This window comes from Rissa tridactyla, chromosome 1 (genome assembly GCF_028500815.1).
Source record: "Rissa tridactyla isolate bRisTri1 chromosome 1, bRisTri1.patW.cur.20221130, whole genome shotgun sequence".
NCBI classification, from domain to species: Eukaryota; Metazoa; Chordata; class Aves; order Charadriiformes; family Laridae; genus Rissa; species Rissa tridactyla.
Window position 1 is genome coordinate 159212814 of NC_071466.1, and position 13615 is coordinate 159226428.

The window sequence follows — 13615 nt, forward strand, 5'->3', positions numbered from 1 at the left end:
CTAAAGTCCGCATATTGGTTTATTGGCTCTTCTGAGTTCAGGATCTCTTAACTAGATGTTATAGCCTCAAATTTTCTATGTCAAAACACTTCTTTTAAAAATTATCAAAATAGTGCTGTGAAACACTAGTTAGGTACTCTTGATCCTGAAGAAGACAGTGTATTTGAAGAACTCTGATAAAGTGATAAAATTGTCTGTATTAATGGAGCTGTTTATTTGCACATGCTGTTAGATAGGACTATTTCCTGGAAGTGTTAAAATGGCAGCTGGTGCCCCTTCCCCAGGAAAGATGATCTCAATTGTCTATTAATCCATTCCTCTGGAATCTGTTGGCTTGTTTCAGCTGCACTTGATAGAGCAATGGAAGTATATGAAGTAACGACACTTCTATGTTTTGGGAAAACTGGTGACTAATAGAAGGCAGAAGCCCAAATAACATCTATTTTTGATGGAGAGGAAGACAGAATTCAGCTGTTAGCCAGTCTTCTGGCAGGAACAGCAGGCTGGCTGGTTAGCTAGTGTGGGCTGTCTGCAATTAAGCCATCTGTGTGCTGACTGGCTAGACTCATCACATGCTGACTTTTCCCTGATGGGATTATAGAGCGCATTGATGAGCAAATATTTTTTTCAGTTAAGGGAAACTCAGATTCATTTACCCTATTGCTCAAGGAGCACCTCCTTAAAATCCATTACATAAAGTAAGATAATCCTTTATGTGGTCAGAGTTGACCTGTTCTTTTAATTTTGTACTATGTAACTGAGCTCAAATTCTGCTGTAGTCAGATGTACCTCTCGAAGACATTGTCTTGTTTTTTTGAAAGCAGTTTTCTGTGGCTAATCGCTCTTACAGAAGGTACAGGCTTCTGTGTTAATTTCTAATTTGAATTCAGCTATCACCAGCTCCCAGAGTGTGACTCTTGATTCTAGTAGGAAAACGACAGAATTTCCTATCAGGGCTATTCTCTCTGAAGGTACTTTGGCACTGTTGTCAAGTCACTTCTTAATTGTCTTTGATAAACTGAACTCTTGAAAACTTTTTTACATTAAGATATTTAAAGTACATTGAACCCATTATGTTTTCTGCCTTCATTTAAGAATCAATATCCTTTTAAAAATGTGGCCCTGGGTAGCAATTCTGGTATTTTATTATCCGGATTGTCAAAGCTATATGCAAGTGTGAAATCACTTCTGTTTTCCTTATTATGCTTTTCTTTATGTCCAAAGTGCATATTGGTCCCTTAATAGTCCAGTTTGTACTGGGAGCTTGTGTTCAGTAACTTCGTAGCTTAGTCCCAGATCCTTTTTCGGAGCTGTTGCTTTAGGTCTGTCCACTGACTTGGATTAGGGGCTGCAAGTTCAGTGGTTTATGTTCAGTGTTTTGGCAGTAATGACAGTTTGTGTGTGAGGAGGGTCTATACACATATGCATTTTTGTTTTCTTGTATTTCAGGAGCTGTCTTGCTTTGTTACCCGGTGTTATGAAGTGGTGGTGAATGTAGTGCATCAGTTGGCTGTTCTCTATACCAGCAACAAGTAATTATTCCCTAAAATGCTATACTGTTTTTATGTAGTTAAACAAATATGTAAAATATGAATGTTCTGCTTAAGGCATGGTTGTTTTTGGAACATTGTTGTATAGAGATACGGAGAGTGCTTTGCTCTGCAAGTTTGGGCTTCATAAGCCATTATGAAAGTGGTTTTGTTTTATTTTTAGAAAAGGCGTAGTTTTTATATAGTGAGATGCAAGAATTTTAATTTTTTGCCATTTTTTTATAGAATTGATGCTTCAGGGGTGCTTAGTCTTTATAACTAAGAGATTGTCTTGTTACTCTTCCATCCTCGCTCTGTTGGAGAGATTCCTTCTGTTGGCTGATACAGTGGGTACCACTAGCTTCAGAAGCTTTAAAAATCAGATCACTTTCACAATCTAATGTTTCAAATATGCAAATTTTGGTATATATTCCTCACAAACAGCCATGGTTTCAACACCTGAAGTTGATCTTAGTAAGGTCTATTGGGTTTAGCTCCTCTGAAAACTCTGAGGAGAGTTTAGCTCTGAATAGAACTGTCGGGTTTAGCTCTGAATATAGCTGCAGGGCTCTTGATTCATCTCTCTTTCCCACTCCAGATAGGATGATAGCATCATCATTCTCAGTTTTATTTGTTTTCTTACACTGCAGCACAAGGTAGACTTTCTGTATGGTGCTGAATGAACAAGGCTGGATGTGTACCTTGGGTGTGGCTTGATTAAATGATTTTGTACTTTTGGGCCACGAGGCTGTACGTATGAAGGCTACTTGCTGTTAGCATAACTGAATTGGGAATTGCTGATATATATGTGCACTGAACGCAATCAGTGGTTTGAACCAGTCACATGCAGTACATTTAAAAATGCAATACTAAACTTAATCATAACACACAGATTTCACATAGTGTATGCTTTCAATCAGATTTTGAGAATTCTTTTGGTTTCTGAAGTTAATATGTTAATGAAGAAAAATGTAACCCAAGAAACAAAGAACACATCGTGATACAGAATTGATAAATATGCTCTGTTCCAAGGGTTAAAAAGGCATCAAAATATTTATTTTGTTTACAGGAATGCGCCTAAAATTATAGAGACGTCTGGAGTTCATTTTCAGGTGGGAATGACTTGGAGCCCCTTTTGTTTATGTTAATATATCTATGTCTTGATCATTAATCCTGAGAAAAGCATCAAGAAAGTGAATTTCCAGTACAGCTTTCAGCCTGGAATCGCCTTTAAAGGTTTTATTTTGCTCATCAGCTTTTTCTGGCCTCTGTGTGGAAAGGGCTGATATCTCCATGTCTATCATAGTCTAGCTTTCTTAGCTGAAAACTGCTTGCATACTCCCTTATTGTGTGTGTTGTGTGCTCCTGTGTGTAGACAATTTTGAAAATCCTGTCTTCGGTGTCAAATTACATCAGTGAACCTGTAGCTGTGTCTGTACAAAAACTAGTGTTCCTTGTGTCACTGCAAGAAATACTAAATCTTAAAGCTACCAAACCAAGAAATCTCCAATTTAACTCTCTAGCTGATGTCTTGTTGGCTGATAATATGTTGCAAGGAACTGAAATTTTACTTGCACTTTTACACACGTGACTGTAACAAACTTTTCAGTAACTACACTCCTTTTTGGTTTAAACAGGCAATGTATGAGCATCTGGGAGAGTTGCTTGCAGTCTTGATTACTCTTGATGAAATAATTGACAATCATGCCACTCTGAAAGATCACTGGACCATGTATAAGAGGTATGCCTCTGAAGGCGTGAAACATACTCCCACAAAATAAGAGATAAAGCGTGTGTGTGTCTTTGTTCCAAGGAAGTCAGTGTGGGAACATGGATTTTTGGTAGCCCCGAGAGTTTTCAAGAAACCTCAGTGAAGAGCAGGGCTAAATTCCCTCTTTGTCCTTCTAACAGCACCAATAAGTTTTTGAAGTGCTGAATGTTACATTTACAATACAAAGTAAACATCTTCACAAACAGAGTTGTTGTTGTTGGGGTTTAAAATATATTCAGTAAGAAATCTAATTTTGCACAGAACTGGTCTAAGACTATCAATATTGATCATAGGGAGGGGTGTTCCTTAACACCCTCTATGGGTGTTAAGAAGATGGTGTAAGAACACTATCTTAAGTAAAAGCTGAAGAGTCAACAATTGCAAAGGTAGTTAAATTAGTGGAAAAACTACTCTGTTTCATTGAAAACCTGAATAAATGGGAGTTACTCATATGCAAATGGCTTATACAGACCTAGTGGGTTTTGGGTTTTTTAATTTATTTTGGAGTTGCTGATGGGCACAGATGTGGGCAATTAAAATGTATTATCAAAATAGTACAGGATATGATAAAACTGTTAGCCTGTTTTAATTGTGTTGTATGTATGTGTTTTACGCCTACTCTTTACAGGCTGCTAAAATCTGTCCATCACAACCCTTCTAAGTTTGGGATTCAAGAAGATAAACTGAAACCATTTGAAAAGCTGCTGTTAAAACTGGAATGCCAGTTACTTGATGGAATGATATTTCAGGTAACGAAATTAATGTTCCCCAGTGTGACAAGGGAAACTATTACATTAAAGTGACACTCTTTTTAGAATGATTTGGTTGTTTGGGATTGTTTTTGTTTTGTTCTGGAGCAGTGATGTATGAATTTGGCTCTTACATCTGTGCATGGAAAAAGAAAAAAAGGGCTCTATTCTAAGATCCTTCCTTGCTCTTCTCATGTGCTAGAACTGTGCCAGGCTTTGAATGGTAGCAGTTAATGCTTACTGTTTTGCAGAATTAGAGGAAGGCAGACAACTTGGCATTAAGACTGCGTATTATCAGGGAGTCAGTTTTTCATCGGAAATTTGTTAATAGTGGTCAGGCTTATATAGCATAGTTACACTTTGGTTTAGCTGCAGGTTAAAGTCTCCTCTGTCATCTTGAAAATACTTTAAGCGTGACCTGTTGTTATGTATTTTTGTCTCATTCGTAGCATATGAGACAGGTAGCTGTCATGGAGTACCACTTCAGTGGTGTATACCCCTGAAACATGCAAGTGTACAGGTTGATGAGAAGGATTCTTAATTTTTCAATGCAGTTAATTTAAATGTGTTCATACAAGAAGCCATCTATTTTTAGAAAAGTGTGTGTTTGAGATACTGAAATTGGATGTTGTGGCATAGTGGGCAGGGGATGGCATTGCTGAATCTGGTCACAGCAGAGTCAGTTGAACAGGACGGTTGCTCAGTTCTTACTGTTACATCTTAAATGGCATAGGGAAGAAGGTTTTGTTCTCTAAAGGCCTCCAAAAAGGAAATTTTCATCTCTATCAATTTTTCCTCTATATTATTCTGAAGTTGCATTAGTACAAAGACTTCATTATATGTTTGAGATGGGTCGGATTTGTCTTGTATTCAGGATGTTTCCTCTCCTGTCCCACCAATGCCCCTTCCTAACAAAAATACATGAAAAATATTAAATACAATTTCATTAAAGACTTTTCTAATACCTTTAGAAAATACGAAGTGTGTCTTTTTTTTTTTTTTTTTTACTACTGTGTAGTTTTTGATATTTTGTTTTTAAAGAGCCATCAGTGGTATGGGTGTTTTATGCTACAGGTTCACAAACTGCATCCTACAAGCAACTTGAATGATAATTTTGTTTAGTTAATAGACAGTTAGTTACATATTATAATGTAATAATGCAAATACGCATCTAGATTCTTATCGCTGTCATATCATGTGGTATCTTTAAAAATGGCCCTTAACAGAAATGTTAAGTAAATAAAATGTTTGACCGTTAGGTATAAGAAAGGTTTTTAATGTTTTCTGTTATACTAAATAATTTAAGTACACTTAAAAAAAAAAATCTGTATGTTGTGAAGTCTAAGTAACTTCAGGTTAGTGCTATACGACATAAATCAATGTGCTCTTGCAGCATTCTTCTCTTGCAAAAACAGTATTCTTTTGAATAGTCCTTTAAGACTCAAAATTCATGGCATTATCATTATGCTTTTTCTTTCCTTTTTGATCAGGCCTGTATAGAGCAACAATTTGATTCTGTCAATGGTGGAGTGTCAGTGTCGAAGAACAGCACGTTTGCTGAAGAATTTGCTTATACTCTTCGCACAACTTTTGGAAATGTTGAAGCCAAACTTGGTAATGCAAGCTCATGATTCTCCTGATGGATTCACCACTTCTGAAATGGTTTGTATTGTTTGTCTGGAAGCAGGCTTCAAAAAAGAATATTTTTGTGGTGTATTTCTGCAGGTGAACCTTCAGAAATTGACCAGAGAGATAAATATGTGGGAATCTGTGGCCTCTTTGTACTGCATTTTCAGATTTTTCGCACCATAGACAAAAAATTCTACAAGTCATTGTTGGATGTCTGTAAAAAGGTGAATGCTTTATTCTTTTGTCAATAATTAAGATGGAAAAAAAGCTCCAGTAATGAAGTTAATAATTTTCTTAGTTCTATAGCATAGCAAAGACATGGGAAAAGAAAACGCACAATTTACCAAAACAAGTCAGAAAGCAGAATTAAGATTCTTCTACATCTTGTAACTTTATTTCGCCTTGCATTTTCTTTTAAAGATGCTCCAAAAACCTGTCCACTCACTTAGCAGCGAGGTAAAATATCTTGAAATGGCCATTAAAATGTTTCATCAAGCTTAATGTTGCACTGAGGACAAAAAATTGTTTGAGTTATGAGTATTGTGTGACTGAATAAATACTTTGGGTTTTTACCTTGGCTCTAAACATGTGTCTTGCAAGACCTCCAAGTCCAAAGGTGACTGGGGCTTTTTCATATCAGGTGGTATTAAGAAATTATTAAATTCACTAGTACTGTTTAGAATCAGTAAGAGTGGTAATTACTTTGCCTGTGGTGTCCTTAGTGGACTTCTAGGCGAGAAACCTTTTTTAATGTGTAGAAACTAGTTATACAGAAATAAACTGAATTGTGTGTTATGGTTCAAAAGAGGCGTAAGAAACATGCATGGTGGCATAGTATTTGTTGTAGTTACTTATGTTTATTGCTACTTGTAGTATTTTTCCCTTTTTTTTCTCTTTTTTTTCCCCCCCCAGGTACCAGCCATCACATTAACTGCTAACATTATCTGGTTTGCTGACAACTTTCTGATGCAGAAGATACCAGCTGCTGCCAAACTCCTGGACAAGAAAAGTATTCATGCAGTTAAAATGCAAAGGGAGAACTTTCTACAGCAGAAGGCACAGTCACTTACCAAGTATGCTTCCTAAATGTTGCTTCATGGTCATGTTTGGAAAACAGTTTATAAACATGTGGGTTTCTTCGTTCTGTGCATTGGCATGTTGTGTAATGTTGCTCAGTGGTGTTAAACAACTTTTCCAATACACTGCAGCAATATGTGTATGTTAGTGTTGCTGAAAAAGCGTTGGTCAAAACGAAGCTTTTTTTTATGTCATCCGTTCAGAAAAATGTGTATTACGAGACCTGGCAGTTCTGAATATTTGGTTGTTTCAATTATTGCTACTTCCATATTTTTTAAACTAGTATCTAGTAGCCTGAGCGGCTCTGTTTTCTATTGGGGCTCTCTGCTTTCTATGTGTTTATGGAAGTAAGTCGCTAATAGGCTTATAGAGAGGTTTTTTCTCTGCTCGGTGATACTTTCTTTACAAGCATTTCTTTCTTCATGACTGTTTTAATTGCTTGTTTAATGATCTTTGAAATTATCTATATTTGAAAGGCTTCTCTTCTTTTGTGCTCTGCATGTAGTTTGCAGGTCACTTCCTTCTCAAAGTGCTTCCTAAAATACGTTTAAAAATTATTGGAATTTTTTTTAGTTATTCTTATAAGCAAGTGTGCTGTGCTGCATAGGGAGATAACAGGGCTAAGATTTCTGTTTATGTTGCAGACCAAAACAAGATGGAAAATGGGGTCTGTGGAATAGAAGTAAAAACTGACAGTTTGCAGGTTGTCCTTCAACCCTGTATGGAAGCTGGCAGAACTGGGTTGGAGCGGAGGAGGGCGGGAAGAAGCAACTCCATGTCTATATGATCCTCTCGCAGATTATTTTCACTACTGCCCTGTTTCTGTTTCAATCTACCTCTTCCTGGTTTGTCCTATATCCACAGGAAGAGTCAAGAGCTCTGACTGAATTCTTTCCTGGATTTTAATGCCTGTATGGAGCATAGTTGCACTGCTTTTTGCTTTCAGTCTTTGACAGTGGTACAAGTAATGTCTTGCAGCTCTTAACATGAGGTTGAAAACAAAGATCTGGGTATTCACAGACATTTTTGAGGATATTGTAATACGATGTGCTGTCTTGAATTCTGCCAATAACTTTTCCTTGCCTTTTTACAAGTTCTTGCATTGCCTTTGATAATTGGACTGTTGCCTTAAATATACTCTAAAAAGTGTAGGGTTTTTTTGTCATAATCAATGACCTGAGTACATTTCCTGCTACAACTGCTACAATAAGTAGTATTGCAGTGTCACAGTTCTGCAGTATAGAATAAATAGCAGTTTTAAAAGTGAACTCCATTTAAACATTTAATTACAACTAGTGTAATCCAAGCAGATTAACTTCTGGAGAATTATGTTATTTAAGACCAATCCAGTTTAGCATTGATGTAATGACAAGCTTTATTTTTGTGTTTGTGTGTATATATAGATATTTATCTTTTTTATATATGTACACATATACTCAAAAATTTAAACCTGGAGGAAAAAAATTAACATAAGTGTAGGACTCTTGTTTAGTGTTTAAAAGCATTTTCTAGAATTTTATTTAGTGTTTCAATTTAAAGAATTGTAGTATACGTACTGCTAAGAGAGACATTGTTCTCTTGAAAGATAGATGATTTTGAATCGTTGGGGTATGTTTATACACATATAACTGTTCTTACCAATACAGAATTAAAACGTAAATGATTATGAGGTTCTGATACTTTTGGGAATGGAGAGTTATACTTTGGTGACTGAAAATGTAACATATTTCCCCTGGAAATATGTTTGCAAAGAGAAAAGAAGATCCTCATACTCTTTGTATTTGAATTGAGCACCATTGCTTGTTTCCTTCTCCAGAGATATGCAGTCATATTATGTTTTTGTGAGTTCATGGATGACAAAAATGGAATCTATCTTGTCAAAGGAGCAACGCATGAATAAGTTTGCAGAAGATCTTTCTAACCGCTGCAATGTCTTCATCCAGGTATGCAGTCTTTTAATGTGGTGATACAGCAAATGATGCAACAAACTGATGTGTTGATACAAGTTGTTGAACATAAGAAGAAATCACAGAAGTTCTGTGATCATTGGTGTGTTATTTTACGATGTGGGTATTCTTCTGAAACTTTAAATGCCCAGTAGATACTCTTTTAAGTAAATCTGTAGTAGGTGTTTTCCATAAGGCGTGTGGGGAAAGCACATCTGACTAAATAGTTAGTGGCTAAAATTTTGAATTTTTCTCTTGACTTAGGAAACCAAGAAAGCTTCATTTTCTGTGTGGTAAAGGTTTTAGGACTTTTTCCTTTTGAGTCAGTCGTGAGGTACATAAATTGGACTTGAACCAGTGTCTAATCTAGTTTTATTTAGCACAGTACATACTTCCAGTAAAGGTTTTGTATTGTTTCATTGTGCTTTGCCTAGTGATGGTACTTTGCAAGAATCTTACTACGTTCCGAGGCAGCTGGTTTTCTTTTGGCCTACTAACAGCATGTAGTCTTAATGTAAGATGCATCTTATTTCTGAATTTATTTTTTGCTAGTTTTGTTATGTATCTATCTGCCTGACAGAAACCTGATGAGAATAGGTGTGTTAGAAGCATGATCCTGAACCTTCCATACCTATAGACAAACATGTACTAGGATCTGTGGATTTTATATTTGAATTATTTGCAGTGGACTTGCGTAAATTTTGCTCTGTAGCAAATTGAGTTCCTTAGACCATTTGCTGTCTTTTTTTAGTATCTCTTTTTAATGTTACTGCTTTTCCTTTGAAATAAGTTGAATAATGTTTTTGTCATGCTGTATGTAATCAACATTGTATTTAAAAGCTTAGCATACGTTGATTTAGAAATGATTGCTTTTTTTATTGTGGAATGGACAGTTCTATTTAGACAGTGTAGAACTGTGTAAATACTGTCAGTGTATTTTATTCCACAGAATCTGGAAGTTTTAGGGTTTTTTTTTTTGTGATAGGCTATTTTTGTGGGGATGGGAGTTGTTTGGTGGGTTGGTTTACAATAGGTCTGAAGCTATTATACCTTTGAGGCTGTGCAATTAATTTAATTCACTGACATAAATGTCTCTAGAAGAGGCTAATGATCAGGTGATCTAATGACTTGTAGGTAATTTCATAATGCTTGCCCAATAAAAGGGTCTCATTCAGCTTTGGGATCTCAGGCTTGCTTATTAGGTGGAGTGGTAGGTTCTGTAGTGTGAAAAGGCAAAAGTTCTGTAATTTATGGAAGAACACATAGGGGAGTTACTTGATTGATATGTTGAGAAAAAATTCCTTTTTTTCCCCGTCCCCTTTACTCATTTTATTTTTAGGGTTTTCTTTATGCATACAGTCTTAGCACCATCATTAAAACTACAATGAATCTCTACATGTCAATGCAAAAACCTATGACCAAAACCTCGGTGAAAGCTCTGTGCAGACTTGTAGAACTTCTGAAGGTAGGTCACTGGATAAAAGCTGTTTATTTCATGTAAGCCTTTACAGACAACATTGATCGAACATCACATATAAATACAACATCACCCCCCCCACCCCAAACCAATACAACTGAGTGAGAACACGTTTTTGCATGGCTTCTTTTTCAAGATTATATTTGATTAAAAAGCAGGAGATTTGGGAGGCTAGAACTGATTTAATTAACTTCTAATCGCCTTCCTTAGTTGGTATCACAGAATTGTTGAGGTTGGAAGGGACCTCTGGAGGTCATCTGGTTCAACCTCCCCCTGCTCAAGCATGGCCACCTAGAGCTAGTTGCCCAGGACCGTGTCCAGATGACTTTTGAATATCTCCAAGGATGGAGACTCCACATCTTCCCTGGGCAATCAGCCTGTGCCAGTCCTTGGTCACCCTCACAGTAAGAAAATGTTTCCTGATGTTCAGAGAAAACCTCCTGTGTTTCAGTTTGTGTCCATTGACTCTTGTCCTGTCACTGGGCACCTCCTGAAAAGAGCCCAGCTCCGTCATGTTTGCATCCTCCCTTCAGGATAAGATTTTACCCTCCCCAAGCCTTCTCTTCTCTGGGCTGAAGAGTCCCAGCTCTTTCAGCCTTTCCTCATGTGTGAGGTGCTCTGGTGCTTTAATTATCTTTGTGCTCCTTGGCTGGACTCTCTCCAGTATGTCCATATCTCTCTTGGTCTGAAGAGCCCAGAGCTGGACACAGTACTCCAGGTGTGGCCTTACCAGTGCTGAGTAGAGGGGAAGGACCACCTCCCTCAATCTGCCAGCAATACTTTGTCTAATGGAGCCAAAGATGCCATTAGCCTTCTTCGTGGCAAGGGTGCACTGCTGGCTCATGTTCAACTTGGTGTCCACCAGGACCCCTATAGGGGTCCTTTTCTGCCAAGCTGCTTTCCAGCTGGGTGGCTCCCAGTATATATATTGACATATGGGGTTATTTCTCCCCAAGTACAGGACTTTGCACTTCTCCTGGTACTTTTTCCAAAAGGAAAATACTGTTTTGAGATAACTTCAGAAAGCAATACTGAACAGAGCTGGACTAGTTAAAAAAAACAACCAAAACAAAAAACAAACACAAAAATACCCCCTCAAAAACCCCAAACCCAACAAAGCTTACATCACAGTCTTATATGCTCCTGAATGATTTGATTTTCTTAGTTTCCAAGGGTTAATTGCACCTGCTACTAATAGTATTTTACAAAGTGGAAAGAGTCTGTTATTTGCAGTGTGGATGAGTCTGCCAGCATAAAGGCAAATTCTAAAGGCAACAATGTTGTTAACTACCTGAACTATTGTGTTTTGGCATTCACTTTAGGCAATAGAACACATGTTTTACCGAAGAAGTATGGTTGTGGCAGATTCTGTGACGCACATCACTCAGCATCTGCAATATCAGGCTCTTCACTCTATTTCTGTAGCCAAGGTATGTAATCCAAGTTCTAATAATTCATCTTCCTAGCTAAGTGTTAAAAAAAATAAAATCTTCATTTTAAATTGAAGTATTTTTCTTAATTTTGAAAAATCTGTGGCATTGCTCTATCATAATCAACAGATATTTAAGCTTTCCAGTAGGTCAGAGCTTTGCCCTAGAAACCGTACAGCATAGATGACTATCTACTTTTGACCAAGAATGTGCCCTCTCTTCCTCTAAACTGCTGCATCTCTTGCCATGTTCCTCTTGTGTTCTTTTTAGTTTTTATTTCGAGTGGTTTTCACAAACTGACCTGTAGCAGAATTACAAAGGGAGTTATGATATCAGTGCAGCTATTAAATTTTCCTTTCTTTTTTGTTTTTTAGTTTGACCATGCTTGTGTAAATGGATTAGAATTTTAATAGCAGACTTTTGTATTTTGGAAATTTGTTTTAATATGTTTGAAATTTGGCTGTAATCTCAATTTATGTATCTGGCATCTCCATATTTTCTAGCATTAAAAAAAAAAAGTTGTATTTCTAAAAAGCTGAGATAGGTATCTATTCATCTCAATATCAGGAGTAGTGTGAACTGAAGAAGTTCCAAGCTTCAGAGCTACGAAGAAAAACTGTGTGTATCCAAAACAAATAGTTTGCTTATATTTAGATAACTTTCATAACCTTTTCCAATGAGGTCTGTAATTACATTACAAATTAATTCTAAATACATAGAAATATGCTGAGATTTGTGTATTGAGTGGATATCGAAGAGGACACATCTGTGAACAATTCTTGGTATTTTGATGACTACTCAGAAAAGACGTGAGAGGCAAACGTTGGTAATTAGAAGAGTTCATTAGTACTGATCTTTTTTTATCTGTTCTGCTTTGTTTCTAAGTGGTGTAAGGCCTAAGGCATATACCTAACATAGCATGTAAGGTTGGGACCTTCATGTTGAACATACTTGCTTAGAATCGGAAGAGATTTTCTTGAACTCTCTCATGAAATTGTACCTCTTCTGAGTTACGCTGCTACTCACAAATGTGTCTGTGACTTAACTTCTTAGCCAGAAGACTTGGTTCCCTGCATTTGTTCATGCAAATCTTTTCCACTTAATCCTTCTGATAAATTAGAACTTGTAGAAAACTGCAAGTTATTGTTATTACCATGTTTATACATCTTCTGCTTGTTCAGCTGTAAACTGGATTTTGTTACCAACAACAGGGAGTCACTGATTAAAAAATAATAATAAAAAAGATTAAATGATGTGTACCTTAGAAATAAAATTGGCATGCAGTCGTGTGCAGCTTGCACAGTATTTGTATACTGTATGACCTGACCCATGTTCAGGCTGAACTGCACATATTCCAAGTGTATATATAGGTAATACTGCTGAATTGTCAGAGTAAGTGAGTCTGGATTCGGTTAGCTCTCTTAACAAACCATAATTTGTTAGCAGAAATACTCGATTTATGGTAAGTCCACAAATTTTGGAAAGAAGTAAACTATTGGTAATTTTAGGTAACTTTTCTCTGAATTTCTGTGTCTGTCATCTAGAAAAGAGTAATTTCTGATAAAAAGTACAGTGAGCAACGCCTGGATGTCCTGTCTGCTTTGGTGTTGGCTGAGAACACCCTCAATGGGCCAAGTACAAAACAGAGGCGACTGATTGTTTCCCTTGCACTAAGCGTGGGAACACAAATGGTAAGTGCCATGATTGTTCCAGACCTTTACTTGTTTGGTGTAGTATCTTATAAAGAAATGTAATCTTGTTGTCTTTTTTTCTTTCTTTTTTTTTTCTTCATTTGCACAGAAAACTTTTAAAGATGAAGAACTCATTCCCCTTCAATTAGTTCTGAAAAAACTAGATTTGATCAGTGAACTTACAGAGCGGTAAGCAGTGGCGCAAAATTATATAGAAGGCAGTGTAGTGTCACTGGGGGAGATGGATCTTCACTATGCGAATTGCAAAATCGGGTAGCTGCATGCTGGTGGCGATTTTTTGCATGTACACCAGAGA

At 36.8% G+C, this 13615-nt stretch overlaps 1 protein-coding gene across 4 annotated transcripts in view; it reads left to right on the forward strand.

Annotated features, from left to right (window-relative positions):
* WASHC4 (WASH complex subunit 4) overlaps nt 1–13615 on the forward strand; it is a 45798-nt gene that overhangs the window by 9690 nt on the left and 22493 nt on the right. For 3 of the 4 annotated variants that reach the window (XM_054196058.1, XM_054196064.1, XM_054196085.1), the window contains 12 exons: nt 1450–1532; nt 2599–2641; nt 3167–3270; nt 3929–4049; nt 5540–5663; nt 5775–5902; nt 6591–6751; nt 8572–8698; nt 10041–10166; nt 11501–11608; nt 13153–13299; nt 13409–13488. In XM_054196058.1, coding sequence (XP_054052033.1) covers nt 1450–1532; nt 2599–2641; nt 3167–3270; nt 3929–4049; nt 5540–5663; nt 5775–5902; nt 6591–6751; nt 8572–8698; nt 10041–10166; nt 11501–11608; nt 13153–13299; nt 13409–13488 — 1352 coding nt within the window. The remainder of the gene's footprint in view (nt 1–1449; nt 1533–2598; nt 2642–3166; nt 3271–3928; nt 4050–5539; nt 5664–5774; nt 5903–6590; nt 6752–8571; nt 8699–10040; nt 10167–11500; nt 11609–13152; nt 13300–13408; nt 13489–13615) is intronic. The other variant, XM_054196075.1, reaches the window with a different exon arrangement.